Source organism: Mus pahari, chromosome 3 (assembly GCF_900095145.1).
Source record: "Mus pahari chromosome 3, PAHARI_EIJ_v1.1, whole genome shotgun sequence".
Lineage (NCBI taxonomy): Eukaryota > Metazoa > Chordata > Mammalia > Rodentia > Muridae > Mus > Mus pahari.
Genome location: NC_034592.1, coordinates 127,344,386 through 127,358,837, shown reverse-complemented (window position 1 = coordinate 127,358,837; position 14,452 = coordinate 127,344,386). Strand labels below are relative to the sequence as shown.

At 45.1% G+C, this 14,452-nt stretch overlaps 1 protein-coding gene across 1 annotated transcript; it reads right to left on the bottom strand.

Annotated features, from left to right (window-relative positions):
* Positions 1 to 403: 403 nt before the first annotated feature.
* Positions 404 to 1,036, bottom strand: Scp2d1 (SCP2 sterol binding domain containing 1). Its single transcript, XM_021195178.1, has one exon. It carries the CDS (start codon positions 963 to 965, stop codon positions 495 to 497), a length of 471 nt encoding a protein of 156 aa, XP_021050837.1. The 5' UTR covers positions 966 to 1,036; the 3' UTR covers positions 404 to 494.
* Positions 1,037 to 14,452: the final 13,416 nt, after the last annotated feature.

Genomic DNA, 14,452 nt, shown 5'->3' with positions numbered 1-14,452 from the left:
GCTATAAGGCTCTGGACAAGTCTGCTACATGATCTTCCCTAAGAACTACTGATCTTGACTATCTTTCAGGCCCTTCAACTTCTCTGGCATCGAATCTGTCAAAGGTTACACTATGCCAAGAATACCATCCCTCTATTGCTGGGTTCCATGCATAGAATATATATACATAAGTGTATGTATAAACAATTACCAGTACTTAAATCCAAACATCAGAACCACCCATCTAGCTCCATGTGGCCCTCGCCTTGACATATGAAAGTGTAGGCCCAGCTAAGACAATAAAAGGACAAAGGTTGCAGGTGTTACACTCCAACACTTTTTACTATTCCGGATCCCAGCAAACATACACATCGGCAGGAAATCAATTGAACTTGAATAGGAAGAACTTGAGTAAAAATATTGGCTATTTTTTCCTTTAATCTTCAGTTAAAGCATGATTGCTACTCAATATTATAAGCCAGAAGTCGTGATCTTTCCTGGGTATTCCCACATGCTTAAATTTTAGCCCACTCTCTGAAGATCCTCTCCAGCTTCTGGCTAAGGAGAACTTTGCCTCTCACTTTAAACTTGCCAGCCAGGAAAGCCTTCTGTGGGTTTATCTTACCCACAACTAACTCTGTGAAGACAGAGTCAGGGATGATGAAGACGGTGTCTGCAGGAAGCCGGGCCGATCCCAGGTACATGTCCCCGGCACCATTCTTGAGGTCAATGGTCCATTGAAGAATGGTCTTCCCATCTTTGGTGATGTCAAGCTGAAAGATGGCATTCACTTTCTTTACCAGTTGGGCTCCCACTTCTTTGATGTGCTGGCTAATGTCCTCAAATACCGAAAAGTTCTGAAAGTTTGACAGTTCTAGAGCCTGCGGTAGTGCCGACTCTGTGGCCGATCCCAGAGCCAGAGAATGGCAAGTCTGAGGCCTATCCCCTGCTTTGATCTTGGCTTGAGGATCAGTTTTCTTCCACATCTTACTGTGGTACTCTTGACCTTGCCATCTGCTCTGTGAGTGGCTGTGGCCACATTAATGGCTACAGGTCAGATTGTGACATCAAAGGCAAGGCTCAGGCCTCAGGCTGAGTCTGGTGTGTGTGCTGGAATCTCATTGGCCAAACAAATCCTAAAATATGACACAGGGTGGAGGCTCAGACAAGCTATTGTGAGGCAGAAATATGCCACGCCCCCCCCCCCCCAAGCACTACCACTACCAGACCAGACCAACTAGAACTCCTGGAGCCACAAGGCCAAAGGAGATCAGGGAACCTGGCCCCAGAATGTTCGCTGGTGACATGGACAACTCTATCTTTCCAAACCAGGCTCTCCCCAGGTTTCAGAACCCGCTGAGAGAACAGTTATTTTGATTTCTTTAAAAGTACCTAATGCCTAAGTCACAAATCCTGGTTGTAGATGTGGGTGTGTCCACTCCCTAGCAGAGGGGAAACCAGAATTAAAAAGAGGGAAAGCAAAGGGGGAAAGATCTCCCCAAGCAGAAGACCCTGCTGGCATCACGTGGTAATTATGTCACCACAGCCCCTGCTCTGAGCCATGGTGATGAATTCTAAGCCAAGTGTGGTAGCACAGGCCTTTAATCCCAGCACTTGACAGGCAAAGGCAGGTGGATCTCTGTGAGTTCAAGGACAGCCTTGTCTACAGAGTGGGTTCTAGAACAGCCATGGTTGTTACTCAGAGAAACCCTATCTTGAAAAACCAAAATATAGTGATGATGATGATGATAATATAATTCTAAGCATTCTACATTCGTTAGCACACCACACTTAGTTTTCATTACAACCCCTGAGGTAGGCACTCTTATCCCTGTTGAATAGATTAAAAAAAAAAAAAAAAAAAAAAAAAAAACTGTGGAAAGTCAGCAAATAGAAAACTAAGCTAGAAAATACTGTGGCCAGGTTTGATAGAAGCATATTAACTCTAGAATCCAATTTTTTAAAATGCCTGTATATCCTGCATCCAGCTATTAGCGTCTCACATAACTGCAGCATGAGAATCCAACGGAAGAAATTAACATTGAGAATTTCTTGATGTTGCTAATTGAACTAGAACCAATATATGAGTTTTGCCTGTTGGCCCACTAATAACTGTATTCTGATCCAGGGCCTAGGTTCTGGCCTGGGATTCAATATTGAGTTTGTGTGTGTGTGTGTGTGTGTGTGTGTGTGTGTTTCTAGTTCTCTGAAACCTGTAACAATTCTTCAGTCTTGTCTATCATGACTTTGACAGACGAGAAATCTGCCAATTATTCCACAGTATCTTTGTTTGAGATCTGTCTAATGTTTTTCATTGGTTAAGTTGAGCTTATTCACTTTCTTGGTTGTGCGATTTTAATTCATAGGTGATTTTGTGTCCCCCCCCATGCAACATATCAGAGGAACACGATGTTATGTCTTTTTTCTGCTGGCATTCACCTTGACTGTTGTTATTAGAGTTTCTGGGTGATTGTTCCTGCTATTGTTTTGGGGGCTAGTGTGTGTGTGTGTGTGTGTGTGTGTGTGTGTGTGTGTGTGTGATCGTGATCATGTAATGGTGCAGTGTCCGTGAAGACACACGGAACTAAAAGGGAGACAGTGGGTATCTTTATCATTCTCTGCCTTATTGTCTTGAGGCAAGTTCTCTCACTGATCCTCAAGCTCACCTTTTCAGCTAGGTGGGCTGGCTAGTGTCCAGGATGCCTCTATCTCTGACCTGTGACTTGAGGTAACAAACATGTGAAGCTTATGTCTTGCATATGTGAGTGTTGAAGAGTCAAATTCAGGTCCTCCTGCTTTCTCAGCAAGTGCCTTGACTGATGGAGTCATCTCTCCAGTCCTCTGGGTGTTTGTTGGTTTATTTGTTTGTTTGGGATTTTGTAAAGAGTGCATATAGATAGCAATTTGAGATGTTTCAAATGTCACATTTTTCCCATTCCTCTTGCATTTATCTTTGACCCATACGTGCAACTACATGATGGGCCCAAGTGGTCATTTAATGTATCCCATAGTCTCTTTACTTTTTTGAGGCCTGATAATTGGGTTTCTAATGTTGGGAGGAGTTAACTCTTTCTCATGTCTTTAATTGTTCACTTTCTTATCTCTTTACATTCTTCCAGGACCCAGGGAGCGTCTCACCAATGGGATAGCTTAGAATTGCTGTCATGGAGCTCCTTTGGCCTTTTAGACTTATAAGAAACACATTTCTACTGTGTGGGCTATCCAAGATATGTCATTTTGTTATAATAACCCAAGAAGGCAAACACATATTCCTCTGGTTATGTGTGTGTGTGTGTGGAGGGGGGGGTTGCTTCATTTGTTTTTAGCTATCCTAATAGGTGTGTAGCCCATGTACCTTTTAGTTCTAAGGCAGACAACTGTGACAGGAAGTCTATTCAAAGGTATGGTGAAAAGCTTTTCTATACTAGAGATGGCTTTAGGGAATGGCATGATTGCATATGGTAGGTGGGATTGCTATCTGAACAGAATTCTTCCACCCTGTCGAAAGAATACACCAGAACAAATTACAGGTCTCAACCTTGCACACTGCTAAAGCAGTTATTCATCCACATCCTTGTAATGGCTTTCACTGTAAGTAGGGACACAGCTCCCACCACTCTGGAGCTGGGCATGGCCACAAGACCTGCTGTGGGCAGTGTGATGTCAGTGACATCAAATGAGCAGTGGCTTGAAGTGAGTGGATGTAATTGGGTTCGCACCCTTGGGCTTTTGTTCCGGGGCCATTAGAATATTGTCCCCTGAGCAGCCGTGAGTACAGGGAAGGGACATGGAGCTGGCCTTGGGCAAATCCAATGGAGCCCAACTTGGATCCATCACACAGCAATTTCCCTGTGGTTCTAGCTGAGATGTGTACAGAAAATATAATCTGAAACTGCCAACGGGCCTTGGGACCAGGATCTTCAGTCTGAAAACAGCCACATCTTAGGCAACGACAACCTGCAATCTTTCCACACGCACGATTTGCATATCAAGGTAGGCCTTGAATTAGTGCTGGAAGCTGGCTAACAGGATAGAAAGGTCCTCGCCTGGGCCAGGCAACAAACCTAGTCAGTTTTGTTTACACAGTTGCTCTGGGAAATAGGATTTGTTGCACCAGCAGCAACATCCCTGGGAACTAGCCGGAAATACAAAATCTAAGGCCCCACCTAAGGTCTGCTACAGCAATATCTACCTTTAACTAGATCCCCAGGGAATCCACAGCTCATTAAAATTTAGCATAGGGGAAAATAAAACCAGGCATAGGAAGAGGATCCACATGCCCACTTGCACACCTGCTAGCACCCCACTGGTTTGAAAATATAAGCAATTTCATAATGTGTCCTGGGGTTAATGTTCACAATTAACAAGTGCACAGTCAGGGAATGATATAACACAAGCTAAGAAAGCATTTATTCTGAAGAGTTGTCAATACGGATTTTATTTAGTTGCTCTTTTAGTATACCAGGAGGTGTGCCCAGAGTCCACACAAACAAGACAAGTGTCCCACCAACAAGGTATGTTCCAGTCCTCCTTTTTGACTTTACACTCCAACTCACTCTGTAACCTAGATAGGCCTCGAATTTTCAATCCTCCTGCCTCAGCCTTCTCAGACTGTCTTTCTCCCCTTTAGGACAGCTCCAGGCTTCATAAGGTACAGAAAGTTCTCAAGTATTCCCTCCTCTTAGCAATAGTTCCTGCCTTGCATTGATGTGGTGCATTTGCTACAACTACTAAACCAGTTTTCATATATTATTGATAATTAAGATTCACAGCTCCAAGTAGGTTTGTCGTGGTTTCAAACACTCCATGGGTGTTTACCCAATGACATACAGAATACTGTCACAATCCTTTCTCCATCCCTCGCGCCAACCTCTGATGACCACTTACCTTTCTTCTATTTAGAATCTCATATAGCTGTAAAAATACATATGTAGCCTTTTTGGATTGCTCTCTTCTCCTTATGACAATATACTTAGGATTTCTCCTGGGCTGGAGAGATGGCTCAGCACTTAGGAGAGCTTGTATCTCAGAAGGTCAGAGTTTGGTTCGAGAACCCATGGCCATGAAGCTCATAATCACCTGATAGGCAGTCCTCTGCTGGCCTCCACAGGTATACACACACACACACACACACACACACACACACACATTTAAATTTGTTCCCTGTACTCACATGGATATACCCACACTGAGACATACACCTCATTTAATAATAAAACTTTTTTAAAAACCTCAACCTCTTTTCACAACTTTATAGCTCCTTTTATTATTACTAAATAATTTCCTATCATATTATCTCATCCCCTTTGATCCTCGTGCCTCCACCTTCCTGGTGCTAAGCCAGTCACCATGCTCAGCATGCCCCACGGGACGTACTGGGGTGCAGAACTCAGGTCCTCATGCATGCACAACAAGCACTTTATTAACAAAGCTATCTCCCCAGGTCCCATGTCTGACTTTTAAGACACACAGGTGTGGGGCCATATTTGCATTGCTACAGATGTGAGATGTGAGCTCCTTCTAAAGCAGAGGTGACAAGCCAGCCTGGCATACTGGAATTTTCTTAATTAGTCTTTCCATCAATACGGATGGCTCTCATGTCACTGAGATGCACGGTTCTAACTTTATAACTGCTTCGAACATCAGTTCACTCCTGCTACCACATGCACTGAAACAATAACCACAAAACTGGAGTAGCTATACCATAAGATGTTTTATTTCTCAAAGGTTTGTCAGGGAGCTGTGGTCAGCTGGCTGGGCTAAGAGCAGCTAGCTATTTCTATGTGGGGCTAGAAGACCAACCAGGCATTTTTCCCCCTGTGATGCTAGCAAAAGCACAGAAGAGTAGGAAAACCAGTTACTCCTACCCATGGACAAGTGGAAAACCGATGCTCAGAGCCAAGACAAAGCCAAAGGCTGAGTAAATACAGCCCAGCTGTGTGGGACCAGCTGTGAGGTAGCTTGGTTCCTGGTTGAGCTAAGGCTCAAAACCCCGGAGACCTTGAAGGGAAGGTAGGTGTTTCGTCTGTTCCCGGACACCAGGCCCCTGTCACTAGCCCAGTGTTCCATAGATTTGTGTCCATCAGTCATGCAAGGGCAAAACCCCAAGCCCCTCCACAGGCAGAAGATGTGACCTGTGGTCATGTAGACTCAAGACAGAGCTCCATTTTAATGAGGTACGTAGAGGACTGGAGGGCTTAACCAATAAGCTTTCCTTCCCAGACACTCCTCCCTGCAAAAGGTATTTAACCTCATGCCCGCCCTGAGAAGTGGGGTATGGTTTTACTCATCCACTTTCCGCCAAGACAATAAATGCCTTAAAACCTTGGACTGTCTCTTTTCATCAGGATCCGCCGTGGGGAGCCCTGGAGAAGGCCTCTCTGTGCCACCAAGCCCAAGACAAGCCAAGGACTATTCCCAAGGGACCAGCGGGAGCTCCCCTCTTTTCTTTCTCGGCCCCAGGCTAGATCCAGCTTGTGGGGGCCCCCACTCCATTCTCAGCTTTTCCTCGACTCCCAGCAGCATCTGGGTGTCCAAGAGCCTGAGAACCAGCAGATCCTGGCCTCTTCACAGACTCGGGGACCCCTGAGTCAACTCCGGCTGTCCTGCACCTCAGACTTTGCTTCCTCACCCTCAGCCCCCACCCAGCCCGCCTCCCGAGAGGAGCAGATTCGCCACCCCTCTACCCTGCACAGTCACAGTGAGGCAACAGGGCAAGAGATGAAGAAGAAAGAAAAATGGGGACCATGATTAGTCTCCCACTGCTACAGAGTTCCAAGGAGAGGAAAACGTCACTTGTTAAAATTCCTGTTTTGTCATTTCAACTGAAAGACTCATTGCTTCCAACCTGCATCCCCAGATGACAATAATTAACCAGCACTGGAAATGAGAGACTGCTCGATTCAGGCAGGTGAGGCTCTCGATTCCGTGGCTTACCATCACCATCTGCCTAGGCCCCATGACCTTTTCAAAGAGTCCAGTGCTCTAAAGAAATGTTCCAGAATCCCCGAGCTCTTTCCCTCTAGCTTCATCATGAATTCTGTATTTGGACAATGTGAATTACAAGGACCCCATTATAGCCAGCCATTCAATAAATATTCATTGAGCCCGCCTGTGTGGAAGCACTGTCCTGCAGCCTGTGGACAAGCACAACTAAACACACAAGTGTCTGAGAGGGTGTGGACAAAGTGGAGCCCTTGTGCATTGCTGGTGGGGGATGTAAGATCTGTTGGGAAATAGTGCAGCAGGATCCTTAAACTACACACTGTGAGCTGTAGTGATGGCTCAGCACTCGCCACACCAGCCTGACGACCCAAGCTAGGAGCCCGTGTTACAGGACGAGTGTCTGGAGTCCCTGCATGCCTACGAGGAAACGGAGGTGGGGATAGGAGGCTCTGCAAGAGCTTGTGGGTCAGCTAGCCTGGTTTCCATAGTGGTGAAGAAACATCGTTTTAAACAAAATGGAAAGGAGAGGAGCTACAGACTGTCAGGCCTTGGGGCCTCCCCTTGAGCTGGATGCCACTTTGGTCTGTCGCTGGACCTCCTTTTCCTCAAGCTCCTCTCCATTTCTGTCCCTGCAGTTCTTTCAGACAGGAACAATTATGGGTCAGCATTTTGACTGTGAGATGGCAACCCCATCCCTCACTTGATGCCGTCTTCCTGTTGGAGGTGTTCCCTCTCCCCAATGTAGGGCATTTCATCCCCTTTGAGTCATGAGAGTCTCTCACCTCCCAGGTTTCTAGTATATTCTGGAGGGTCCCCCCAACCTCCTACCTCCTGAGGTTGAAAGTTTCCATTCTTTCTGCTGGCCCTCAGGGATTTCAGTCCTCTTCCCCCACCCAATACCTAATCATGTTCCCCTCTTTACCTCCCTTTCCTACCCATCACAAGTCCCTCCCTCCTCCTTTGTGATTGCTTTCTTCTCCCTCCCAAGTGGGACTGAGGCATCCTCACTTGGGCCCTTCAACTTGTATACCTTTCTAAGTTCTGGGGGATGTATCTTGGATATTCAACACTATTTTGTTTTGGTTTGGTTTGGTTTTTTTGCTAATATCCACTTAGTGAGTACCTACCATTCATGTCCTTTTGGGTCTGAGTTACCTCACTCAGGATGATATTTTCTAATTACATCCATTTGCCTGCAAAACTCAGGATGTCCTCATTCTTAGTAGCTGAATAGTATTCCATTGTGTAAATGAACCACATTTTCTGTATCCATTCTTCTGTTGTGGGGCATCTGGGTTGTTTCCAGCTTCTGGCTATCACAAACAAGGCCGCTATGAACATAGTGGAACACATGCCCTGCCGCAGACGAACCTCACTTGGGTCCCCGATCTGCGTGGAACTGGGTCTCTGGTTGCAGGTGAGCGAGGATTTGGTGAATGACAAACAGACTGACACGAGAGAGCGTGTAATATCTGAATGTAATGTCAAATCGAGCATCAGACTATTTATACAGAAGAAAATAGGGAAGTTATACAGAACAGAGGAATGCAAACACGGAAGGACTGGCAGGAACCAACTGGGAAAAAATTCANTGTTAACAGCTGGGATCAAAAAACAGCTCCACCTAAAGTCAGCTTAAACTCAGTACCTGGGGGCAAGGGCTTCATGCCCTTGCCATAGTTCCGATAGTCCACCTTCCCCCTAGGCCATCGTAAATACTTGTGTATGGGTGTAACTCAACTATCCATGGTTCTAAGTATCTACTCTGGCCAGTCTGTTATGGTGGTAACCAATTGCTCTCTAATTGGATTTGAGGCCTGCTTCCCAGGAGAGATGTGTCTGCTTCTATAAATGCAGTCAAAAGCCCGTGTGTCATATGCCCTAATGGAGGAGCACTGCTATTGTTTTGCTAAGTGGACACAATGTGCACCCTTCATATTACCATTGTCAGTTCTGGTCAAAGAATGAATGCTCTTTTGGTGGTGAGAAGAAATAACTGCGGAAACTTGTGCTGGTCAGTGATGAAAACAGGTGACAGATTCATGTTCAGCAACACAACACAAGACATCTTCATTCTCTCCCTGTCCCCAAGGCTCCAGCCACATTGCAGAACACAATACAGGATGGAATATACACATGTTATATAGCAATTTCCTCTGAGGTAATCTTAGAGGAAAGCTCTTTATATTAAAGGGAGGCTTTTAATAATTAAGAAATAACTCAGAAATCTCAAGAAATCCCTGAAATTAAGCAGAAACACTAGGCCCCTCCCCCTCTATGCCCAAATAAGCAATAAGAACTGCTGAGACACCAGTCAGAATGGCTAGGATCAAAAATTCAGGTGACAGCAGATGCTGGAGAGGATGTGGAGAAAGAGGAACACTCCTCCATTACTGGTGGGACTGCAAGCTTGTACAATCACTCTGGAAATCAGTCTGGCAGTTCCTCAGAAAACTGGACATAGTACTACCGGTAGATCCAGCAATACTTCTCCTGGGCATATACCCAGAAGATGTTCCAGCTGGTAATAAGGACACACACTCCACTATGTTCATAGCAGCCCTATTTATAATAGCCAGAAGCTGGAAAGAACCCAGATGTCCCTCAACAGAGGAATGGATACAGTAAATGTAGTACATTTACACAATGGAGTGCTACTCAGCTATTAAAAACAATGAATTTATGAAATTCTTGGGCAAATGGATGTATCTGGAGGATATCATCCTGAGTGAGGTAACCCAATCACAAAAGAACTCACTAGATATGCACTCACTGATAAATGGATATTAGCCCAGAAACCTAGAATACCCAAGATACAATTTCCAAAACACAAGAAAATCAAGAAGGAAGACCAATGCGTGGATACTTCATTCCTCCCTAGAATAGGGAATAAAATATCCATGGAAGGAGTTGCAGAGACAAAGTTTGGAACTAAGCGGAATGGATGGACCATCCAGAGACTGCCCCACCTGGGGGTCTATCCCATAATCTGCCACCAAACGTAGACACTGTTGCATAAGCCAGCAAGATTTTGCTGAAAGGACCCTGATATAGCTGTCTTGTGTGAGGCTTTGCCAGTGCCTGGCAAATACAGTAGTGGATGCACACAGTCATCTATAGGATGGAACACAGGGCCCCCAATGGAGGAGCTAGAGAAAGTACCCAAGGACCTGAAAGGGTCTGCAACCCTATAGGTGGAACAACAATATGAACTAACCAGTATCCCCAGAGCTCGTCTCTCTAGCTGCATATGTAGCAGAAGATGGCCTAGTTGGCCATCGTTGGGAAGAGAGGTCCCTTGGTCTTGCAAACTTTATATGACCCAGTACAGGGGAATGCCAGGGCCAAGAAGCAGGAGTGAGTGGGTAGGGGAGCGGGGTGGGGGAGGGTATAGGAGACTTTTGGGATAGCATTTGAAATGTAAATGAAGAAAATACCTAATAAAAAATTTAAAAAACAAAACTGCTGAGAGTTCAGCCCGGTCAAGCTCCCTGAGCCACTGTGTGACCCATCACTCTGCTTCCAGGTTGCACAATGGGCTCTAAGTTTTCAGCTTTTCTGAGCTGTCACCCGTGCTGGAGTGGGCTTTCAGTAAATCCACCTTTGAGTTACCCCCATGCCTGTGACTGACCGCTGATATTCCTGAAGTGTCCCTAATAAACCCACTCTGTCACCAAACTACACTTGGTGGTATTCCTATTTTGGTCTGTTATCAATTCCCAATCTGGGGTAAACAGACGTTTGTGCATGTCTTCCCCGGGTAGTGTGTCATACAATAATGTAAGAGCCAGGGGAAGAGGGAGGATGATGGAGCATGTCAGCTTCGGACAATGACATAGCCATTGTGCTTTAGAACTCACAAAAGCTTTGGTTACCTGCATGACAGCCTGTCATGAATGGGAAAAGGAATTCACACCTTGCCCCTCCCTACGGATTTTTATGCAGTTAATGGTTGGTGGAGGAGGGAGGGACATTCTCAGTAGTATAGCCACTGGTTCTAAGGTGCCCCTGTTCCTATAAACAACCCCTCACTCATGCTGCTACAAGCAACCCTAATGCAACTCACTGGGTTGCTGGGAGAGGTGGGTGGGCGTACCTGGTGGGTCTTCTTTCTTGTCTGGTTCTTCTTGAGGCAGCAGAGGGGGAAAAACAAAGGGAGGGGGAGTAAGACTTGGTCTTACGAGATATTTAGGGTTGCTGTGTAATAATAATAAAACCTTTACCTATCTAAGTCTAAGTTACTCTGCTACTGTGGCTGACCTGCCTCCGTCCCTTTGAGGCAAAAAGAACCGGTTAGCATCTTATCCTACAACAGCAGGAGAGAGACCAAGTTAGTAGCCTTTGTTCTATCTCTGTAAGAACTGAGGCTCTAACTTTCAGGCTGCTAGTTGAACTTGCAGGAAGAAAAAGGGACACTTTGCATTTTGCTTTGTTTTGTTTAATTTTTTATTGGTTATTTTGTTTACTTACATTTCAAATGTTATCCCCTTTCCAGATTTTCCCCCTCAGAAACCCCCTGTCCCATCTCCCCTCCTCCTGTTCCTATGAGGGTGTTCTTCTACCCACCTGCCCATTCCTGCCCCACCGCCATAGCATTCTCCTATGCTGGGGCATCAAGCCTTCACAGGACCAAGGGCCTCCCTTCCCACTGATGCCAGACAAAGCCATCCTCTGCTTCATATGCTGCTAGAGCCATGGGTCCCTCCATGTGTATTCTTTGGTTGATGGTTTAGTCCTTGGGAGCTCTGAGGGGTGTGGTTGGTGGATTTTGTTGTTTTTCCTATGGGGTAGCAAACCCTTCAGCTCCTTCAATCCTTCCCCTACCTCCTCCATTGGGGTCCCCATGCTCAGACCATGATTGGCTGCAAGCATCTGCATCTGTATGAGGCTCTGCCAGAGCCTCTCGGGAGACAGCTCTAACAGGCTCCTGTCAGCAAGCACTTCTTGGCATCAGCAACAGAGTCATGATTTGGTAGCTGTATATGTGATGGATCCCTAGTTGGGGCAGTCTCTGGATGGCCTTTCCTTCCGTCTCTACTCCATTCTTCCTCCCTGTATTTCATTTAGACAGGACCAATTCTGGGCTAAGTGTTTTTAACATTTATTTTTAAGTTGTAAAAAGTTTTCTATGAAAGCTCTCTAAGAAAAAAGGGGGAAAGGCTTGTAAGAAAATGGGGATAAGGGGGTCTAAGAAAAGCAGGGTAAGGAGTGCTAAGGAGACAGGGATGAGAGAATAATGAGGCTCTCCTCTCTTGTCCTCAGCACTTGTCCTCACATCTTTCAGAATACATGACCACATGGTAAAAATGTTCATCAGAAGTTTAAACATGAATTCAAATCATAAACCGAATAAGAAGTTTACAACAGAGAATGTTTACATGCATATCCATTAGGAGTAACTATCTGGCTAAACATTCATCAACTGACATAGCTCCACAGGTTCATGGAGAGCTAAAAACCATAACTAAGTTATTAGTAAAGTTTTGTATAGATAAACCGAGTCAATATTTTATCTACTATCTAGTACATATAAGAAATCATTAGTTCCCCTTTTATGACCTTTGGTTAATGGTCTTACAACCTCTTGGAATGTGCTCTAAGTGACAGAATGCCTGCTTACTATCAGAAGTGACCCTAAAGACTTGGCAGAGTTCTCATTGCAGTTTTGACTATCAGAAATGATTTAAGAGCAGTGTTATTAAAAGAACTTAATAATTACTATAAATTTAGGAATTCTTATAGAATCATCATTAAAAATTAAGAAATCATCTACTTATCTATATAGCGTCACTACAAGACAGTCCATCTTCGGTGTTCGGCAGAGGTCTGCTCAAAAGGGTGGGCTAATACCTAGTGGTTGTTATATGTTTAATAATAACAGGAAAAACAGATTAATAGCAGGAATCTTTCCTAAAATGATTTTCTCCTGGGTCTTGCCTGTCAGAGCAAATCCATCATGGATTATTAATCCAAGTCACATCCATCTCAGCAAGGTCACCTGCTAGTTAGTAGCTTGTCCTATGATGGCTCCTGACACTAGGTCAACAAAAAACAAAACAAAGCAAAGCAAATGAAACCCAAAAAGCCTTGCATTAGTCAGGGTTCTCTAGAGTCACAGAGCTTATGGGTAGTCCCTACATAGTAAGGGAATTTGTTGATGACTTACAGTCTGTAGTCCAACCCCCAACGATGGTCAGCAGCAGCTGTGAATGGAAGTCCAAGGATCTAGCAGTTGCTCAGTCTCACAAGGCCAGCGGGTGAAGAAGAGAGAAAGTGAATCTTTCATCTCCCAATGTTCCTATGTAGGTCTCCAGCAGAAGGTGTGGTCCAGATTAAAGGTGTGGCCACCACGCCTGGGTCTGGTACTTGCTTTGTCCCAGATGACCAGGGAACTCTGAGATCTCCCTGTCTTAATCTTCTGGGATTCACAGCCACTCTGCCTCAAGATCTCCATGCCAAGATCCAGGTCAGAAACTTGCATCTTCCATCCTCCAGATTAGGATCACAGGTGAGCCTTCCAATTCTGGATTGTGTAGTTCATTCCAGATATAGTCAAGTTGACAACCAGGAATAGCCACTACAAGCCTTAGTGGGACTTCTTGAAAAAAAGAGGATTAGCCAGAGTAGAAGGCAAATAAATGGGGATAATAGAGTATATTTGTAGATAAAATCAAAGTACAGTATATACATAAATGAAAATGTTGTAACAAGTCCCATTGTGTATAATTAATATAAATTAATTATAAACCAAATCAATTATAAATTATAATCAAACCACATTTGAACAGCCAGCTACCTGGCTCCCTTCATCCATCCTCAAAGTGAGAATAAAATCATTGCCTGTGTCATGTCACAGATTGGTACTGTAAACTAAGCAAGAGTTAGACCTATCAAGTACCCACCCAGCGTAGTATGGTCAGTGCTTCTCAACACACTGAATGCCAGAGACAGTGGGTTTGGAGGAAGTGGGAAGGGTTGAGGTGGAAGAGGTACAGCCAACCATTCATCCTATCCAGCGAGGAGGCTCGATGACTTGGGGGGTTGAGGGGTGGGGAGGGAAGCCAGCCCTGTCTAGGTCCTCTGACTTTTTCTCACCTTGCCCTTGCAGGAACCCTGCATCCCAGACAGACTGATTTTATATAGAACCTTCCTGAATGTTTCTTGAGATTTCTATTGCTAGAACTTTTTTGCCTCCTAGCTTCTGTTTCTATCCGAGCTACTCTTCTCTCAAGTCTCATCTTCAGCCGAGTTGACTTCGGTCGAGCATCTCCCTCCTCCCCCAACCAGCAGCAGCCAGTAGAATCCACTCAAGCAGCTAGCGGACATGCCTGAGAATCCGGGAATCAGACACATACTAAATCGGAGAGAGGTCCACATGCTAGGCACAAGGCAATCTCAGGAAAAAAAAAGGTGCAGTGAGTCCACGGGGCTGTGGAAACATCTAGTAATGCTGTCTCCTGTTTACACAGATTCTAAAGCGATTAAGAAGAGTAAGAAACAGCAGGAGGAAGCTAATAACTGGCCCGTG